Source organism: Pomacea canaliculata, linkage group LG10, assembly GCF_003073045.1.
Source record: "Pomacea canaliculata isolate SZHN2017 linkage group LG10, ASM307304v1, whole genome shotgun sequence".
NCBI lineage: Eukaryota > Metazoa > Mollusca > Gastropoda > Architaenioglossa > Ampullariidae > Pomacea > Pomacea canaliculata.
Window position 1 is genome coordinate 18,660,526 of NC_037599.1, and position 20,222 is coordinate 18,680,747.

A 20,222-nucleotide genomic window follows, 5' to 3' on the forward strand; every position below is an offset into this window, starting at 1 on the left:
AGAGAGAAAGAAAGAGAGAATGGCGCCTGAATTATCTGGAAAACGACATTCGACACGCACGCCTCTATAAATACACTTTTCTCGCACACCGAGCCATATCATGTATCCATTTATTGTTTTTTCGTGTACATAATCAGCTAGTTCAGCTCAGTTCAACTCGTTAGCGGACAGGCTACCGCCTGCAAGTGTCTTTAACTGGGTGGGTGGCGGCTGTGGTATAAACAGAGGCGACACGCGCAGGTCATTAGGTCATGCAGGTCACAGGAGGCAAGTATTACAATGTAAATTGAAAATTGCAGTAAGATAAGAGTAACAAGTATTACAGCCCAAGATACCTATTACAGCCTAAGATAAGAGTTGCAACGTATCATCGGTATTTCATGGTATGATGTGTGAGGTAAGTATTGCAACGCAAGATAAGATATTACAACATAAGAAATATTAATTACCACATAAAATGAAAATTACTTCGCATAATTATTACAACGTAACAAGTATTACAAACAAGAAAAGAATCCAACGTAACCTAAATATTATAATGTAGTGTAAGAATTCCAAAGTTACATCAGAGCAATGTGAAAGTATCCTGAAGTAGCGAACTGTTAGCTAGTACCTCTAGCTTGGCAATATATTACTTTGTGTATGTCATCTTCATATTTACATCAGCACCATTGCCCTGCTACACACACACCAGTCGAGGTTCCACAATTACCAATCACATTATTTTACATCAGCAAGGTGCAGCTTCTTCACATTCAGTCAAAGTGTCGAGACCCTGTGTACAGCCCCAATCTTGGCGAAGTTTTCGCTCAGAGTCATCGTTTGTTAATTCGACTGCGAGGACCTCTGTCGGTGAGAATCAGGCCATCTTCTGACACACCAATCATTTTGCGCAGTCGGACAATTTCTTGCTTGTACCTGCAGTGCGCAAAAAATCTCATATATATACACACGTGTTGGAGTTAAGTGGAAATCAAAACCATGAGTTAACCAAAGGAAGACAATGAACAGCAACGAAAATGGTTCTTGGTATTCAAAAGCTAGCATTTGTAGACCCACTAAATATGATTAGGAAACCCACTTACAAACAGAGGACAAAATATGAATTTTAAAACACACATCCACACCCACACAGAGACACAATCGTAAATGACACGGTTATAAGCCGGACATTTTATGCAAGGACGAGACGTACATCTGCAGTATATTCACACAAACAGGAAGTGCCTACCGCTTTTTTTTTTTTTTGCAAATGGAGAAACAACTTTAGAACGAAAGTATTGTGAAGTGTGATCAACATTTTATCCACTATTCTGGCTAAAGTGCAAGCGCTTGTCTCTTTCAAAATGCCCAGTGTTTAACGGCTCTGCTGCCGCCATTTACAGCAAATGAAAACCGGAAGTAGACTAGCGTTAAAAACGGTCAATCGAAAAATGGTAAATTACCTTTAAGCGAAGCTGAATAATGGTCTGTCCTACAGTCTTTTGATCCGCCTTCTTGTGCGAAGTATGAGAAAGAGAAGACAGACAGACAGACAGACAGACAGACAGACAGACAGACAGACAGACGCAAACACAGAGACAAGCTGACAAAAGGGATGAAAGAGTTAAGCATACGGAGAGAAAAAAAAAAATCTGCGGCTAGTGGAAGTATTTGTCCCAAGTCTTTCCATGCCTAGGTCGAGTTCGTTAGCTTACCACGCGCTGTATCCAAGACTACACGTTTGTTTACCGAGACCAAGGGATATATTGTAGCCAAGACTACACACTTGCTTACCGAGACCAAAGATTGTGTTGTAGCCAAGACTACACGAGACGCCAACTTGCGCAGTAGACTATTCTGTACTTAGATCACCGTCTCGACATTCATCACCGTGATGTCTCAGTTTTAAACAGCAGCAATTCAGTATTCTCAAATGGATAGGCACATTCAATCAGTATGTTCGTCACTGAGTTCGGAACGCTGCACTGCCAAGATGGCGTCTGACAAAGTCATGACTCTTTCATGAAACACTCAGACTCAGTTCTCTGGCCATGCCTTACCTCACAAGATGGCTGTCGATGTACTGCTGGCTCTCGCGCAGCTGCTCTTTCAGCACGTGATTCTCGCTCAGAAGGCGCGCGCGCTCCTGCTCCAGCTGCTGCTGGGTGTTGAGAGTGAACTCTCTCAGCTGCTTCCGCATCGCGCTCCATAGGTCCGACTTGACTGATCCTCTGCGACGAAAGCATTGACATAATACCATTATAGACATAATATTATCTGTAGCTGTACACAAGCAAGGAGATGTAAATCTGTATTATTCGAGGAGCTCAAAGGAGTCACTGTGATGACAATAAATTCCGCGCTAGATATACATGCGCGCATGTGTGTGTGTGTGATTGCTAGATATTTGCATTAACATAAAAAGTTGTGTTAACTTAAAACATTCTCTTTCGCTAACACACACACAGACGCAAATACGATATACAGAACTCACGTTATTTCTGCCATTGTCTCTTTGTCTTCTCCAAATATGCCATACTGTAGAAAAAATACAGAACACATCAATATACACTAGAAGTAAGGAAACCATCCGAGGTAAAGACTTACACGATTGTAAGATTCTTTTCAAATGAATACATTTACTTTATTGCAAACTATCAGTTCTCGAAGTCTAAGAAAATTATAAAGTGTCTTCAGTTCGAGAAAAACAGGCATTGGAAAATCGAAATTCTCAACTGAATTTGGAAAAAGATCACAGTTGATTTTCCAAGATGTCACAACATGTGCTCGATCAGCACTGTAGGCTTTCCAACTTGTCTGCGGTCTTTGGTGACGGCAGAAGTCAGTGACTCAGGCCATTCGACATGAACATTTTAGTACGAGACTAAACCGATCTATTCAAAATAGCCTCCTGGCTATCCAGGGTGTGTCGCACCCAAAGCAGCCACATTTGCAGGTGAGAAAGGTGACCTACTCGCAACTTCAAGGCGTCCAGGTCGTTGCGTACTTTGGCCAGTTCTCCTTTCACTCTGTCCACTTCACGCAGGTGCGATGTCTGAATCTCCGTGTCACTTAACTTCAGCTCATTCTCATCTGGACCCAGGTCAGCGGCATCGAAGTTTCGCGCCTCACACGTCTGACGTAGGTTTCTAGATGAAAAACAAAAGTAAGACTTCGTTAGGAACTCTTTTTTTTTTCTCCCACACTTATTACATGAGATGAATTTCTACACACCTTTCCTCAGCACACATTTTGCTGTCATTTTGCGGAGGTTCATCCTTAGAATTCTTTACCTGTTCTTTCTAATGACTTCCCCTATGACGAAAGCAATGGCAGATATAAACTGTAGATGTTTGAGGGTGAAAAGGCGAAACCCAACTCTCTCCTTCCGTTCGCTTTTTGCCTTCTCTAATAAATTCAGTGAGATGCGGAGGGGAGAAGGGAAAAAAATTTCCGATTCTTGGCGCGGGTCAGATTCAAACTAGAGATCTTCCGCTGGTAAAACACCAGACTATGGCGCCCCAACCCCTGACCCTCACAAAGAATGCAGACCCGACTCAACTAACCTGTAGGCGATGAGCAGCTCCTCGTACTTGTGGACTGTGTTCTGCAGACGATTCCGAAAGGTTTGTGCCGCCTCACTGAGCTGCTGTTCCCGCTCCCGGTGTGAGCGACGAATGTCCTTCAACATGGCATCACAGTACTCCCGCAGGCGGACTTCAGACTTCTGGGCAGGCCCGGAAGTTCCCTTGTCCACAAAGTCCTGGCGAAAGACAAGCAAAATCAGTTCTTAAGTCTCTTTTGACCTGTACTGGTTGAACTCGCTCAAAAAAAAAAAAAAAAAAAAAAAAAAGCCTCTGTGGCGACATATCCGCTGTGCATATCAATTTCTTCCGACAACCAGTCTGACTGTTCACCTGTGGTCAGCCAAATCCGGTCAAGGGAATGAATACACGAGTAAATGAATGGTTGTCGGGGAAGGACTGCATTTCTTGTCAGGAATGGACAAATATAACTGACAAAGCTGTTCACAGCACAACAATAAAACCAGTCCACAAATTTTACGTCGTTTTCATTCTTTCCCCTACCATGCCTCTCAACAAAAATTATCAGAAAGTACAACCGTTATCTTTGATATAACAACAGTTATCTGCTCAACTTCACATTGCTCCTAAGATGGCGTCTCACGCTACGACATATTCCTTAGTCTTATTAATTAAACACTGAGTAATTAAACGAACTGAAACCCCTCTAGAACCAAAGAAAGCAGGAGCAAAACGACCTACTGAAATGTCCTCCACGTATTTGACAAGGCGAGCCCGGAAGTCTTCCCCAAGATCCTTCACCTTGTGTTGCATGCGATTCAGCTGGGACTCGATGGCCTGCTTCTCTCCACGAAGTGTGATGAGTTTCTGTTGGTGCACATGTAGTCATGACACACATGAGTATGCACACGCCTAAACATCAAAAGTAATTCAAACTGGCGCTTCACGGTAGTACATAAAGTATTTTGTTCACAGTCAGCGTTTACCTGATTCTTCCATTTTTTTAGCCATGGCATAAATTGGCATAACGGTGGCTTGTCCCCGAGTCCTGACATACATCTGCGATTTCTGGACCGGGTTGCAATTGAGATCTTCAGTCGGACATGATGTTAAACTCAAGTTTTTAGGCTAAATTTCCATAATTCGCTGTTTGGCTTGTGTGCATGTAAGGTCTTGAAAATGACTCACCGGTCTCAAGCTTATGTGTGTTCACCCGTGAGGCCACGAGTGTGACCTTTTCATGTACAGAATAATGTGCACAGAAAACAGTCTACATACTGCGTTCAGTTCCGAGATCTTCTGCTGGCGTTCCCTGGCCAGGTTCCGTGTGTCAGCCAGTTCCTTCATGAGCCCAGTCCTGTAGCAAAAACAGTTATCAAGCACATCATACGAGTGAGCTCTGTGTATTACTGTCCACAACTTCGGAGCACGAGAGAGAGAGCGAGAGAGAAAGAGAGAATGAGAGAGAAGGAGAGAGAAGGAGAGAGAGAGAAGGTGAGAGAGAGAGAGAGAGAGAGAGAGAGAAACACCTTTTGATATCTAAACAGAATAACGCCCAAAATCGAAATAGGCTCCGACTCATGGAAAAGACATACAATTTGAGGACTTATTGCGTATAGTTAAAGCACTTATAGGCGTGTTTTCATGGCTCCTGTGTACTTACATGCGTGTTTCCATACGTTTGCTGTCATCTCCAAGTTCTTTCCTCAGTCTCTCGATCTCTGAGTCGTATTTCCTCTTGCTGGCAAAGAGCTGTGTACAGAAAGATGTTTAGATGTGCGAAAATGAACTTGCACATCCCTGGCCACGCCCCCACACTTCTCAGCGCTCAAACACACACACTTACACATTATCTCACACAAACACACAGATACACACTCTCATAACACACACACTCTCTCTCTCTCACACACACATACGCAGAAAGAAACCATAAACAGAGAGGTAAATGGGATACTGAGGTATGAAATCCTTTTACTATAATCGTGTCTTTAAAGCGACAACACCAAGTGAGAGAGAAAGAGGGAAGAGATAAAAGAGGAAAGAGAAGAGTGAACTGAATGCCATTTATTGACATCACTAAACAAGACACCTGACGTTTCTATTACCGTTTGTTCTACAACTTCTCTGTCGCGCTGTGTGCCCAGAATTTCATCTGCCTGAGTAAGAGAAAAGAAAAAAAGTTACTGAAATCTCTGACAACAGTAGTATACACAAGTTGTGTGCACTGTTGACTACCTTAAAGTGTTTCATATTCTGACATGTCAACAGATTCAAGCTGTCGAGATAGGAACTCAAACTGAAATTACACAGAAAAACATGAAAATGTGTTTTCGTTTCTAATAAGTACAGCAGCATTAGATGATGCTTTGTGGATTCTTGATTTTTTTTTAATGCATAGATTTTGGAATAATACTTACGTAAGCGTCCTTGGAAAAATTGAGAAAAGAAAAGGAATATTGGTTAGAGGCTGGCTTTAAGCCCACAAGCTACTGTCACAACAAACTTCAGCAAAACCAGCCACAACCTCAAGATAAAAGTTGACAGTAAACAAATGGTAGCTTTTAGCAGATATTATTATTAAAACCATAAAGATGTAAAATGAAAAGATGGTGCAAGCCCTTTGCAATTCTTTATCTTAGATAACATGTTTAAGGGATCCCACAATGTCAACTGAAGCACACAAATTTAAATCATGTGTGACAAACATAAAAAAAGAGCTGTTGATAATTTGTTTAGTTACAAAGGCACGATGCACCTAGAAACCCTGACATTTATTTTAGAAAGGCTATTTTTTATATGAAATAATGTGTCAACATTGCCCTTTTATGCCCCCATTTCATGGTTATGATACATTTGACAAGTTAAGTGTCTCACTTTCACTCTGCCAGTCGCATTCTTAGCAACAATGGCCCGGACCCGGTCAACCTCGGCACTGGGATCGCCCACTTCTGCTGGGTCAGTGTTGGTTAAAATGGCAACTTGCCTCATGAGTGCTGCTTTGTTGTTGACAAGGTTGAGCAACTCTATGGCCAGTTCCTCATTTCTTCCAGACTTAGCATTAAATAAAAGATAAAACACACACACAAACATAAACATAAACAAGCCGATAAACATACACACACACATTCACGCACATATAATTAGATAAGACATAGCTCAAATGAACATGTGTCCTAGTCATGACTGACACCATACCTAAACAGGCAAACTAAAGATGAAGACATCCTCGTGACTCTCTATGTTTAAATGACAATTAACCACCGACACACTGTAGCAAAAGTCTCATGATTACCTGGGCAAAGATTGTGATAATATATTTTTTTTTATTTTAAGTCCCAACAATCATTAAAAAGCTCAAAGCTCTTTCTGAAAAAAATCCTCAAGCTAAGATGTGAAATCAAATTGTCCCTGCAAAGTGAGTAAATTCATAAAGAGCTGCCTCTTGCTAAGTGTTAATCCTCTATTAAGGGCCTTACCTCCCTCTGGTGCTCTTTGGTCAAGGCCAAGTAGTTGGTCTTCAAGACAACATACTCATCAGCTAGGTCCTTCCTGTCTTTCTCAAGCTCAGCTAGCCTCTCTTTGGAGTAAGTTGCTGCTTTTTTGTAACGCTCTTTCTCTGATTCGAGCTCTGTCACTTGGTTCTCCAGCAGGATAATCTAGCAAGAAAGAAAGAAAGAAGAGATGTGGAAAGTTTTATTCTTGTTTTGTTTCATTTTCAAATCAGTTAGCAACATTATTATAATTTCCAGGGACAGATGGATATGTGGAAAAAATGCACTCTATGGATTGCATCCACATTTTCTCTCATGAATGAATAGCACTAATACAGTTTTAGATTGGATGTCTGCTTGCATACACACACACATGCACACACACATTCAAGCTGATATTTTGATGCACATATAAATGAACCTGCAAATAAGTTACAGATGGAAGGCATGTACACACTTATTTGTAAGGTCATCTACCCACCTTGTTCGTCAGCTCAAACTTGGAGGCCTCGGCTTCTTCTCGGATTTTGTTGTTTTCAATCTGGAGATCCACCAGTGACTGGGAAACCTGGTCAAAATAATTAAAAGTAGTGTGTACTTCTATTATAAGTATAAGAAATAAGTAAGAGTTTGTGCCTGTGTGTGCATGCAGGTGAGTATGTGCATGTGTGATGAGTGGGGGTGTGTGTGTTCATGCACTTGTCTAAGGGTTCAAAATAGGAACTGGTTAGTGCATTCAACCAATGCTTATCTGGCCCTGTGACTAGAAATCTTAACCACAGACCAAGCACATGAGAGACTGATTTATCAAGAAAGGTACAATGTGTTGCAAAAGGAGGGTTGGGCTCTGCCCTCCACATACTCTTAACTGACCCTACAATCACTCCTGCTCTTATCTGTTCACCTTTATCAAAAGTTTGAGTTACTTAAATAGTTTTAGTTAACCAGTTAAGCTGTTAGCAGTGGAAATCCAGTTGTTGGTTTCTTTCAGGGAGTCCTACTCTGATCCTTTGACAGAAAACAAATCCATCTCTTGTAGATTACATTTTTCTGACCTCTCAGGAAACAGAATCTATTTCTTTGAGCAGACAAAATTGTGTATATAGTCTTAGAAAAGTTAATCTGGTTCTTATAAAAATTTCATTTTTTTAGCAGATGCTGCAAATCTGTCATTGCTGTACAAGTATTTTGGAGTCACACCCACCTTCAGTTTTTCTTCCTCAGACAGCAAAAGCTGCTGAGACAGGTCTGTCTTAGTGTTGGCCACATCCCCAAACTTGTTTTGAAGTGCATCAAGACGGATTTGCAGTCGCTCGTTGTGATCTTTCAGTACCAGCTACAAGAGAACCAATCAGCATGAAGCATAATGTAACGCTGCCATAACAAAGTACATAACAGAAGTAACAAAAATAACATGACAGATAAAACATGAGCATTTTAGCAATATAGCCAGGATATCTTTTGATAAATATTTCAAGAAACAGAAAACCTAGCATTTCGTGACCACAGTAATAAAGTCCAACACTACTGTCGTAAATCAATCCTGACATGCTGACCAACAGCTAGACTTTCCGTTATTTTAAACATTTTTACGCAAGATAATGTCTATTGTTCTGTGGAAGAAACAAGACAATATTTGCATTTCCTGAATAAAGAGATAATGGCCATAAAAATGTAGCTTAAAATATTAATAAAGATGCAGCTTTCAGCCAGCCAGAGAATGTAGCATTCGACATCAAAACAAGTCTAGACCTCCATCCAGAGACTCACATTCTCAGTCTGAAGTCTGCGGAGCTCCTCCTGAGTCTCTCCATAGATAGGGGCTGTGGATGTCATGTTTGTCTGTTGCTTGATATCAATCCACCTGGCTTCCTTCTGGGTTAGAAGGGCCTGGTTAAAAAGACAGCGCCTGGTTAGCTGGGAAACCTTTTTCAGAAGCAGGTAAACATCTGCAGTGTGTAAGCCAACCAGTTTTTCAAGTCAGTCTGTACATGTACATGTGTAATATCATTTGTTGGCTAAAAAAAAACCTTCCAGTTCATGAGAAACGGAACATATTTCGTGAAATGGAACACTTACAAAAACATTTCTCACTTGTAAACATAGTTCTTGACAGGGATATTATTTTATCAGCTTGTCTATCATTCTCAGCCAAGTCTTCTGATATGCATGAAATGTGTCCATGAAACTGGGTGGAATAAAAAGGCTAGATAAGTAAAGTTACAGTATAGAGTCTAGTGATTTAGCTGTGTTGTGTTACAAATGGATGCAAGTGGTACATGAGGCAAAGGGAGAGGAAATGGGGAAAAAAATCTGCTGACTGCTACCACAGAAGGGGGAACAGATAACTCTTAGAATAACAAGAAGTCTACAATACCGGCCTATATTACTGATCAAGAAAACAGACTACAGTTGAAAGAGATTAAATGAGAACAATACTTCACCTGAGCTAGACCATCATTGATGATGGGGAAATTCTGGACAAAAGAAAGGCTTTTGGCAAATCTCAGAACAGCTGCAGTGACCTCTGGATCTGTTCTGGACTTAAGGCAAATCAAAGCACGGGTCTTGAAATTTCCTCCAATTTGCTCTTGTAGTAACTGAGTTAGCTTGGACTCTCTGAAGGGTGCAGAAAAAGCCTAATGAGGATGCACATCACAAATAAGGCATGCAAACTTCTTTCATTTGTTGTTTTTTAAATTCTTTTCTCCATTACCTTTCATCACAGTTATTCATCATATTTTTTCAGCAAAGTATTTGTCATTTAGCTGAAACTAATGGTAGCAAAAATACATCTGTGTACTTATGCACAGGCTAACTGTGCGTATGCACATTCCTGTTTGCATCTATATAGATACATGTGTGTGTGTACACATTTGTTTTGTGCAGTGTGAGAGAGAGAGAGAAAAAGAAAAAGAGTTGAGGTGGGGAGGGAAAGAGAAAGGGAAAGAGAAAGGGAAGGAAGAGAGAAATGTGGCACAAGAAATAATGATAATGATGATGACAATGATGATGATAACATGCACCCACATACATACAAACATGCATGAAAATCACACACACATCCACTCACATAAAATCAACAGAATAAAAAAAGTATCATGCATTTTAAATCAGTAGACTGGCATGCTAAATCCTTCTTGCTCTGTCTTATCATTAAATAAATATTGAAAGCTACATAGCAAAATAAAATCAATTTCTATGGCCTGCAGACTGCACATGTTGTAGACAATGCTGGTGACACCCAGCACTCTCTCACCTGTAGTTGATCACTCTGTCTGGAAATAGGTTACTAGCGAGTGATGAAACAACCTGGCTTAATGCAAGAAGCCCCTTGTTCAATGTTCTCCCTTCTCTTTGATGGATGTGTTTTGGTTGTTCTACTGAAAGCTTGTCAAGGCTTGGCAATTCTACAAACGTTAATCTAGATTTATATGGAGATAGATTGTTTCTTGTTTTCTGAAATAATAAATAACATTTACTCATGCTTAAAAAGGCCACTCATTGCACATAATACATTCTAAAAAGACAAATTCACTGCTACAAAGACAAGTTCACACTGTACGGGCTTCTTATGTTTCATGATGGAGAGAAATGTTACAGAAGTAAATTGAAAACTAGACAAAAAAATGGTGTGTTGACACTGGAGTAAATAAAAAAATTCTAAAAAGAGCTAATGAATTTCCTGAAACAATGGGACACTACAAATGTAAAATATACTTAGACAATTGTGCTAGAAATGTAAAAGAATTTCATTGCAAAAAAGTTAGTTAAGTAACCCTACTATAATATTTAATTAAAAGAGTAACATTTAAATAAACTCCTCATAATGGATATACTTTAAAAAATATTTGGAACATGTATTTACTCCACAAACCCAGTTTAAACATTCTTTCAAATGGCAAACAACAAACAAGAGGTTTAAAAAAAAAAAGAGATATGATGAGAAGGAAGGATACTCTTCTATAAAGACAGAAAAGTTAATTCTCAAAAGGACAGAAGGGGTACTTTTCATAACGAAGGAAAGTTTTCATAAGGATAGAAAGCAGTTTGTACACGGAACCTCATGCATGAATATGAGTGTTTGTTTGTTTGTGTTTTACGCCAGCAGCTAAGGTCATATCATGGCGAATGTATATGAGAGAGACTGGCCACATAGAAATATCTTTGACATAATAAGTGTTAAAGCTATCATTATAAGAGTTGTCTAGCCACTAATGCTGCTGAATATTTTTATAGCTATTAAATTTCTGCATTTGTAAAGCAAGGGAGAAATTTCCTGAGTCCAACTATGGGATGTTGTATATGTGTAATAAAATACTTCAAATGACAGCTCTGAGTTATTGTTACCAGATTATTTAAATGCTTTGTCGCATCTAAAAAAAGAAAAGCGCATCCACATGTTGATTAAAAATTTACCTCTAGCAAAGTTGGTCCTCATGCACTCACTACTGGCTGCTATGTTTTGCACACACAAAGCGCTACACACCCTACTGCACTCTGTGTGTGAGAGAGAGAGACTTGGTAATGCGATTACAAGTTCCTGTGCCAAGACGAGGGAAGGTGTCAGGGAAGGTGTCTTTGTTTACCGTAGCAACGATCATGGGCGGTAACTTGCTTTGACTTCCTTTCACTCGCATTGGTGGGTAAACATGAGCCCGAAAGTACGGACAGTAAAGAGAGGTCGATGGGGGCAAAACTGCCGGGTGTTGGGAATGAGAGTGGTGCACCAAAAAAAAAAAAAAATAAAATAAATAAATAAATAAATTCACGTGTGTGTGTGTGTGTGCTCACGCGCGCGCGCACGTACACACATTACACACTGTGATTGTTGATGTTCTCATTATAGTTTTATAGCCTTATTGCCACGAAAACAATCAAAACGACTTTATCTGACGGTTTCACTTACAGAGTGAAGTCTACGCCACAAATAATAGAGAACGAACAGGACCTGCCGAACACCGACCTGTTTTCCCACCAAGACTCGACCGTGCGCGTTGTATATTCATGAAAACAACGAACGTCCCGCAGGGAACTTGGGAAAGAAATGTCTGGTGAGTGGGGTGGGCAGGGTGGAGGGTCAGACTGCTCAGGGTCTGTCTGGACTTGCTCTGGTTTTACTGTTTAATAATCGATGTTGGCCTGAAATTCGTTAATTCACAATCGATAAAGTTGTCAGGCCTGAAATTTACTGTACGCCTGTGTACGCCATGCCGTGCTTTAGATGGACTGGCGATTGTATGGAGGTCGATTCCTAATGCCACGGTTGGGGATGGAAGCGAGATCTCCACCCTGACACGGACGGGTATTAATACAAGTTTGTGATGCAGACCAGATATGGAAACCGTAAATTGTGCGCTGGAGAGGCAAAGATATGGTGGTGTGTTGTGGGAGGAGGTGGTGAGGTGCGGCGACTTCTCCTCTCACCACACTCGAAATGAGGGAAGAAAAAGATTCGATCATGATAAATTTTGTTGGCCGTGTGACTACCGTGTGTACATGAAATCTGATCATATGAGAGTCTGAACTGTGATTGTATGGGGAAGGGGTCTGACTGGTGTGGTGGTTAAGAATGTGTGATGGAATTGTTGATTGTTGATGTGTGGTGAGGTGACAATTTAACCCTTGTTTCCTTATAGAGCTGCTTCAAACTGCTCTCTTCGATAAATCGTATCTTAAAACAGAGTTTCGACACTGTGTGTGTGTGTGAAAACAGTTTAGACCTGTGTGTGTGGGTGGGTGCACGATAAAAAAGAATGATATAAAATACGCAATTATAGATGGGCTATCAATCATGATTGATTTCACATTATGTCTACAATCACTCTATCCCGCTGCCAGTCACATTCAGCAGAAACAAAATCACCGAGTTAATTATTTTTCTCATTTATCTGAGGCCACAATTAAACTATGTAAAGCTCGACCTTCACTTGCCCCTTTCCTGCACTGACCGATCTGTTTTTCAACTGTTTATTTAAAATATTAATAGTAGTAATATTTTGATAACAAACTAGTACACTATGTGCGATACAACTCTAAAGCTCGCTTGCTACAGTGAAAGCAAATGTTAACCTCTGTCCTCACGTCAACGATAATATCACAATTACGTTTGACAAACATTAAACACAAAGCGATCGATTAGGTCAATGATGATTTAAGAACGACAACGATGATAAAGACGATGGCAACGACGACAATATACGATGATACATCATAATGGCGATAACTTTTACCGCCTTCGCCTCTCACCTGAATGGTGTGATCAGATTTCGTCGACACCGCGGAAAGCAAGGAATGGCGCCCCTGAGGGTCCGCCCAATACACTGGCAGCCAGTGATCCTACACAGCGTTCACCCCGGAGGTGTGCCTCCTGCGTGCATACCTTTCACTCTTACACTAAACACCCATAATGATCGAACACAGAAGTCGATTCTATACACGACAGCCTGGCTTAGCTAAACGGCTCACACTTTCGCCCTTCTGACTCTGGCTAGAGGTGATATACTTCAGTACTCACACAGCTCAAACGGAGGACAAAAGCTGGGTACAGACAGCCTCGGATCTGTCCATGCTTTCCTTTTTCAGAGGTAACTGTGAGCCTTCTTAATAATATATTTTGTTAAAGTCTGTGGCAATGTTCGAAAAACGTTTTATGTGACTGGCTATGTAAAACTTTTACAAACATAGTCACATATGTTAGATAATATGTTTTTGGTTAGAAGGGGGTCTTTCAGAGTTTCAGTGTTGCTGTCACACTAACCTTCTTGTCAGCTTGTTTAGACTCGATCTGTGAGGACCTGCATAGAAGCCATTGTTGTCTTTGTAGGATGCGTTTGGTTTTTGTTTTTCATTAAATATGTTTTTATTTACTCTTTCCCTAGATGGCTATCATGAAGCATAACAAAGGATCTTAGATCTGGCGACTTTTGGTTCCTCCAGGAACTATATAGTACTTCTACATATTGAAGAATTGCTTAATTGGCGATTATTTAGCAAACAGCTGCACCCCAAAGTTAGTTATCACTCCATAATCCAATATCATTTCATTATTAGAAGTTTCTGTCTGCTCTAGTTATGTTGAAAGTAAAGTGTAGTTATAATGCTTGTATTTAAAAAAAATCATCCAGACATGAGTTACATACTCAATCATAGTCAACTCATCTTTTAACAGATGTTTAGTTTTTGCCAAAGCGATGAAGTCCATTTCCCTCTACTCAAATGCTATGTGAATAATAAAAACGTAATCAGCATTAAGGAAAGGAAAAAAATTCAAGATCAAAATCTCTTGCAATGAAGTAACTTACATCCAAAAACACTAGATTTATAATATGAATTTTACTAGCCTGAAAAAAATTGTGAAGGGTCCTCTATACTTGCATTCTGATGCACATGCGTTGATTTAAACATGACTCTATGCAGATGCATGCACTGTCGGTCTTGAAGTATTTTCTCGATGAAAACAGTGAACTTACCACCACAAGATCTATGTGGATGATGAGTGCCCCATCGTGCTGGGCTGGTCCACTATCAGTGGCGATCACACTAGCATTTCTCAAACCCTGATGAAAAACTGTGATACCTGATGAAGCATCCGTTACAGACACAGTCTTTGCATTCTATAGTGGAAAAAAAGAGCATTTTCATCACCATTGTCATCAACACTGTTGTCATCACTACAATCACTATTATCAAGGATTATAATTTGGCTCTCTAGATAAAAGTTTTACTATCAAGCAAAAGTGATCTCCCTTGAAAGAAAGATTTGTAAAGGTGGGAGCAGCAAAGTTGTCTCACCTTTGCCTGTGTGCCCTTTCCAGCAGTCTCTGAGACGTCTAGGAAGCCAGCACCACCATGAGGAACTTGCAGGAGGTCCCTGATCAGTTCGTCATAGACCTCCAGTACTTGCATACTTACTTGTGCATCTTGCTGTGATAACTTTCGCTGACTTGTCAGATGGTCTGGGTGAGTGACGTAAGACTCTGCGGAATCACATAAGGCAAGAAACTAATGTGATGAATAAATGACATACATTTTAAAGAAATTGAAGACATGTTCTCTCTCTCTCTCTCATACCATCAGAAAGCTTTTGAAAGATGTGATCCAGTGCCATCTGGATCAAGCCAGTGTGACTGTTGTCTCCAGCAAGAGTGTAGGTCTTCCCAGAACCCTTTTCACCAGCAATCAGAAGACAGGCATTGTAACCTGTTAAGAACAGTTCTAGAAGAGGCTCCACTGACAGTCTGAACACATCATAAGTGCTGGCTTTTTGAGTGTGAAGTGTGTGGAACCTGCAGACCAGGCATGGTACATGTAATAATTCAAATCCTTGTATATCTTCTGTATGCTAAAAATTAAGCATAAAGCTTTTTTTTAATAATTAAATTTACAGGTTTTCAAAAACATGAAATTGCAAACCTTTCAATGATTTCTCATACACCTATGGGAATTTCTATCATTCTTTGTTTAATAATAATAATAACAGGGCCAAACATTTTCCCACTCCTGTCTCACATAATGAGGCCCCTGACCTAAACTCCTTTACATCTTCAGATCCATGATGCCAGACTTTAATTTTTAAGACTTCATTGGAAAAGTTTCTTTATAGTGAGGATTTGCAGCTCTCTTATGTGATTTTCGTGCTTGTATGTGATGAGAAATGCTGATATGAGCATGTCATTCAGGAGCTTCAAAATCGAATATCTTACTCAAAGTATGGTCCACCAACATGAGCTGTAACTCTCTTAGTGCCATCGATGTGAAGGTTAGTCGCACCCAGTGTCTGATGGATGCGTCCTATAACATCTATGTTCATGGTGACCCTGAAATGGCTTTCAGGCACAGAATTTCTTGCAGGGAGAAGAGACTGTTGGCTGTCTTGCTTGTATCTCTGGCCAGCCTGTAAACCTTCCTGATTGATGGAGTGATGCTGTGGCCTGGGTAGGGACATATAATTGTCTGATGAGTATGGCGTGTCACTGGGCCGTGGCTGTGGCTGTGGCTGTGGCTGCTCTGACAGAGAGTTGGGAGATTTTTTAATGGCTCTGGGCTCTACAGAGTTCCCACCAGGTTCTGAAGGATTTTCACTGACTGCATCAGCAGCTATGTTGATGCTCTTCTGTGTTGAGGTTCTGTTTAGCTTTCCAGGTGGTTTTTTTGGTGGCTGTTGGTTGGCAGCCCATGTTTTGTCTGCTGCCGTCCTTCTGAGAAAGTCAGGAGGTGACTGTGGTTTCTTTCTTTGGCCACCATGCCCTATAAATGAAACCCCACAATAAATCTTACACAGTTCACAAAAAAATGGACTTGCAAACAGAGTTGACATAATTCTTGAAAGACATCGATGTGTCGAAAAGGTTCCTTACAGCCTGGGGAAGAGTAATGATGGATTTAGAGAGTGAGTGATGTGAATGGAAGTAGATGTTTAAGCAAATGTTCAGAGGCTATAAATTTATTTCTTCATAGTCAATTTTGGCAGAGATTTTTCTTTCTCAGTGCTTCACCCTTTGTTTGATATATTCCCTTTGAGGCTGTAGGTATGAAGTGAGGATAAGTTGTTGAGAAATTAAGGGGAAACATTTTGTCTCATAAAGCTATGTCCAGACTTTGCAGATGTAGTTATACTCCTGGGGCTATAACTATAAAACAATAGAAAATATGACCTGGGATGAAGTAACATAAAGCAACTACCAATTGGTCTGGATACTGCTTTGCAACTATGGAAACAACGCTTGCCCTTGATTTTACCATTTTGACTCTAGGTAACAAATTACCATCACTTGAAAATTATGGCTGCAGGGCAGATCCTTTTCATCAGAGAATGTCATGTAGTGAGTCCAGAAAGAGAATGGAAGTGCATAGTCTGCATTGCCAGTCTCCACAATAATCAAGTTTGAATTAACACCAGGGCAAACAGTCAGATAAGATTTTTTTTCACTTTTTCATAAAGTGAATACAACAAACTATCTGCAGTTCACAGCATAGTTAAATAAAAATTTGGCAGGAACAAGAAATTGTATTGAAAAACACACTTGCTCCACATCAGATGTAGTCATATTAAAAATCGACACATAGTTAATCCCTATCATTGTGAAAATGCAGCACAACTTAGCTTTCTGTAAGTCTTGCAGCTAATATGCACAACTGTTGAGCACAGTCAAGACAAGACATTAACATACAAGAAAAATATTTAAATTCTCTGTATTAACAGATGTGCATCCTATACTTACATGGTGATGGATTTTCACTCATTGTAATGGCTAGCAAAGAAGGAAGGAAAATTTTTAAAAATCCACAAACAACTCTGATCCAGTCACTTCTTCAGAGACAGAAAACCATACACATTTTCAATCCATTGGATTGTTTAAATTTCATTTGTATCTGTCGTACATGATTTGAAATTTGTTCCATGTGCAGCAAGTAGTATATGAAGCTATGTGTTGCTCTGATTTGGACTATTTCACATCAAGATTCCCTATTGTATTTGTCTTGCGATTTACTGCTGAGAGACAAATATGGCAGAAAAAATGCGAGCAATCTTTCTGGGAGGTTTGAGGATTACAAAAGATAGGCTAGCTGTGACTCGATCTCTCTTACTGTTTCTTAACACTCCACCCTCATGATTGATTCAACAAGAATATTATTATTTTAAAAAAAAACTAAGTTTAGTAAGAGTCACGTATTCGTTTGTTTTGTTTTTGTTTTATGTTTGTTTGTTGTTGTTTTTTTTGGGGGGGAAGCTAATTAAAAAAGCCTATATATAGGTACTGTAACAGTGAAAATAATTCACCGTCCCCTTTCTCATTGACATGCGTATTCTATTTTCCTAATACTATACATTGAATTACTTTTCATAAAGTTGAAATATGTTTGATTTATCGGTTTCATCTTCCTTGCAGAGTGGACAGAATATCCAATCTTGGCTCAAGGCTTACATTTGCCACTGAGATGATGCGCTGGTAGAAACGATCGACGCCTAAAACCATCGATCCTGACTGTTGAAGAAATGAGACCGTCTAAGAGGAGGGTCTGAAAACTAAACTTTTGGCTTGTGTCTTGATTTTTACCTTAGAAAAATATCCTCAGATCAGGCGGCCTGCTTATCACCGCGCAGGCAGGATTGTTTACAGTGACAACACGCGGGGGGCAAATCCATGAGTTATGTGACGTTCACAGCAAGGGTCAAAGGGAAATAAATCAGTTATTTTTGAATGTGGGCTCGAGATCGCACAGAGTGCGCCCCCCTCCTTTCTCAGCACTATGGTCACTACCGGCTATTCTGTTAACAGTACCTATTCAACGTTCTTTAAAATACTAACAGGTGAAATGCCCTTAAGATTTCCTATCTTTTCTTTCAACACAATATAAGAGGGTCTCTTAAGGCTGTTCAGATACACTGTATTTCTAGACTTAACAGAAACACACCAAGTGATCATAACGGAAAATAATGCAGTAGTTACAAAAATGAGGGAAAGGTGTTTTCTGAGTTGCTAAAATGTGTATTATTTCACTATTTATTTTGGTAAGTTAATGACAATATATAGGAAGCCCCATCCCATCTAACATCATCAAAAGTTTAACTTTATATTTAATAAAAGACACACTGGACTTTCTTTCTCACACTACAGCTCAAGCAACACAATACGCTGACATTTTTTAGGTACTAAATGAACATAAATGAGTCAGCATCTGTATCCTTAAACTTTCAAACAAGCACAGAAAGGCTGAAAGACAGTTTTAAAGTGATATTTATTGCATGAAATTTTTAAATCCTGTGGATAAAATGTACAATACTGTACATCATAATTTTTTTATTTATAGGACTGCACTGACAAAAAGACTGACATATTCGGTGATCCCAACGTGATTCACATGGCGATCTGTGCCGATGTGACGTGACCTCCACCATGATCAAAGACACACTTTGCCTCCGAGGTGAGAGAGATTGTAATTGCTTTTTCTGGTTTCCTCGCGCTGAGATAAATTGCATTGTAAATTGTTTCTTCCCCGTCTCCAACTCTACAGGTCTGTTAGGAACTGAACAACAGCAAGCTTTGCCATCGGGACATTACTTGCTGGTTAATTTTGTCCTGCTTTGAAAGCAGATATAAATGTGACAGCTCCCAAGCTGACTGAAATCTTCAAGCAAGTTTGGGAATCAGGGCAGCTCCCTGTTGCTTGGAAGACAGGGCTCATCTTCAAGTTACCCAAGAAAGGAGATCTTGGAGACTGCAATAATTGGAGGGGCATTACACTTCTTTCCCTCACCAGCAAGGTCTTCAGCAAGATTGTTTTGTCAAGACTGACGGCAACTCTTGAGAAAGACCTCCGACCACAGCAAGCAGGATTTCGTCCTGGGCGATCCTGCTCCGAACACATCTTCATTCTGCGACAGATTCTGGAGCAGAGCAACGAATGGAACACACCGCTGTACATCAATTTCATCGACCTGGAGAAGGCTTTTGACAGCATCCACCGCGAGTCCTTATGGAAGATCCTGAGGCATTACGGACTCCCTGCAAAACTTGTTCAGGTCATTGCAATGCTGTACAGCGATTTCAAATCCCAGGTTGTCTGTGACACGGAGCTCACAGACCCCTTCAACGTCAGTACCGGGGTGAAGCAGGGCTGCATTCTGTCGCCGTTCCTCTTCATCCTGGCCATGGACTGGATCATGAAGACTTCCACCGACAGTGAGAGGAGAGGGATCAGATGGACCATGACTATGACAGCAACAACAACGCTGGAAGACTTGGACTTTGCTGATGACATTGCCCTGCTGTCACACCGCCACCAAGACATGCATGAAAAAACAAAGGCCTTCTCAGAAACAGCTGGAAACCTTGGCTTGAAGGTCAGCACAAAGAAAACGAAAAGTATGAGAGTGAACGCCAGAGTCCAAGACGGCATCAAACTAAATGGAGAAGAGATTGAGGAAGTTGACAGTTTCACCTATCTTGGGTCCAAAATGTCAAACACCGGGGATGCGGAGGTGGAGATTCGAGCCCGACTGGCGAAAGCCAGCCAGGCCTTCGCCTCACTCAGGAGCACATGGAAGGCAAAAAACATCAGCCAGAAGATCAAACTGAGAATCTTCAAGTCAAATGTTATCAGCACCCTCCTTTACGGATCAGAATCATGGAAGATGACCAAAACCATCAGTAACAAGCTTGACGTCTTCCAAAACAGATGCCTCAGGCGCATACTT

General features: G+C 40.4%; 1 protein-coding gene and 1 long non-coding RNA gene across 8 annotated transcripts; one reads left to right on the top strand and one right to left on the bottom strand.

Moving 5' to 3' along the window:
* Positions 1–94: 94 nt before the first annotated feature.
* On the bottom strand, positions 95–18,187 carry LOC112574611 (coiled-coil domain-containing protein 78-like). Of its 3 annotated transcripts, none has more exons than XM_025255812.1 (22): positions 18,082–18,187; positions 15,727–16,270; positions 15,095–15,309; positions 14,816–15,000; positions 14,494–14,637; positions 10,281–10,480; positions 9,466–9,640; positions 8,792–8,911; positions 8,226–8,357; positions 7,503–7,589; positions 7,007–7,186; positions 6,405–6,581; positions 5,948–5,956; positions 5,636–5,686; positions 5,191–5,279; positions 4,806–4,884; positions 4,269–4,394; positions 3,549–3,745; positions 2,957–3,131; positions 2,477–2,520; positions 2,043–2,213; positions 95–918 (listed from the first exon to the last, which is right to left on the bottom strand). In XM_025255812.1, the coding sequence occupies exons 2-22, from the start codon at positions 15,966–15,968 to the stop codon at positions 816–818; spliced, it is 2,901 nt and encodes a 966-aa protein (XP_025111597.1). In that variant the 5' UTR covers positions 15,969–16,270; positions 18,082–18,187; the 3' UTR covers positions 95–815. The 3 variants fall into 3 exon arrangements, with proteins under 3 accessions (XP_025111597.1, XP_025111598.1, XP_025111599.1); XM_025255813.1 differs by lacking the exon at positions 18,082–18,187 and adding an exon at positions 17,245–17,251; XM_025255814.1 differs by lacking the exon at positions 5,948–5,956.
* On the top strand, positions 13,272–19,235 carry LOC112574614. Of its 5 annotated transcripts, XR_003101464.1 has the most exons (5): positions 13,272–13,608; positions 13,903–14,033; positions 14,839–14,983; positions 17,914–18,041; positions 18,836–19,235. It is a non-coding gene; the product is annotated as an uncharacterized LOC112574614 (long non-coding RNA). The 5 variants fall into 5 exon arrangements; XR_003101467.1 differs by lacking the exon at positions 14,839–14,983; XR_003101465.1 differs by lacking the exon at positions 13,903–14,033.
* The last annotated feature ends 987 nt before the right edge of the window (positions 19,236–20,222 follow it).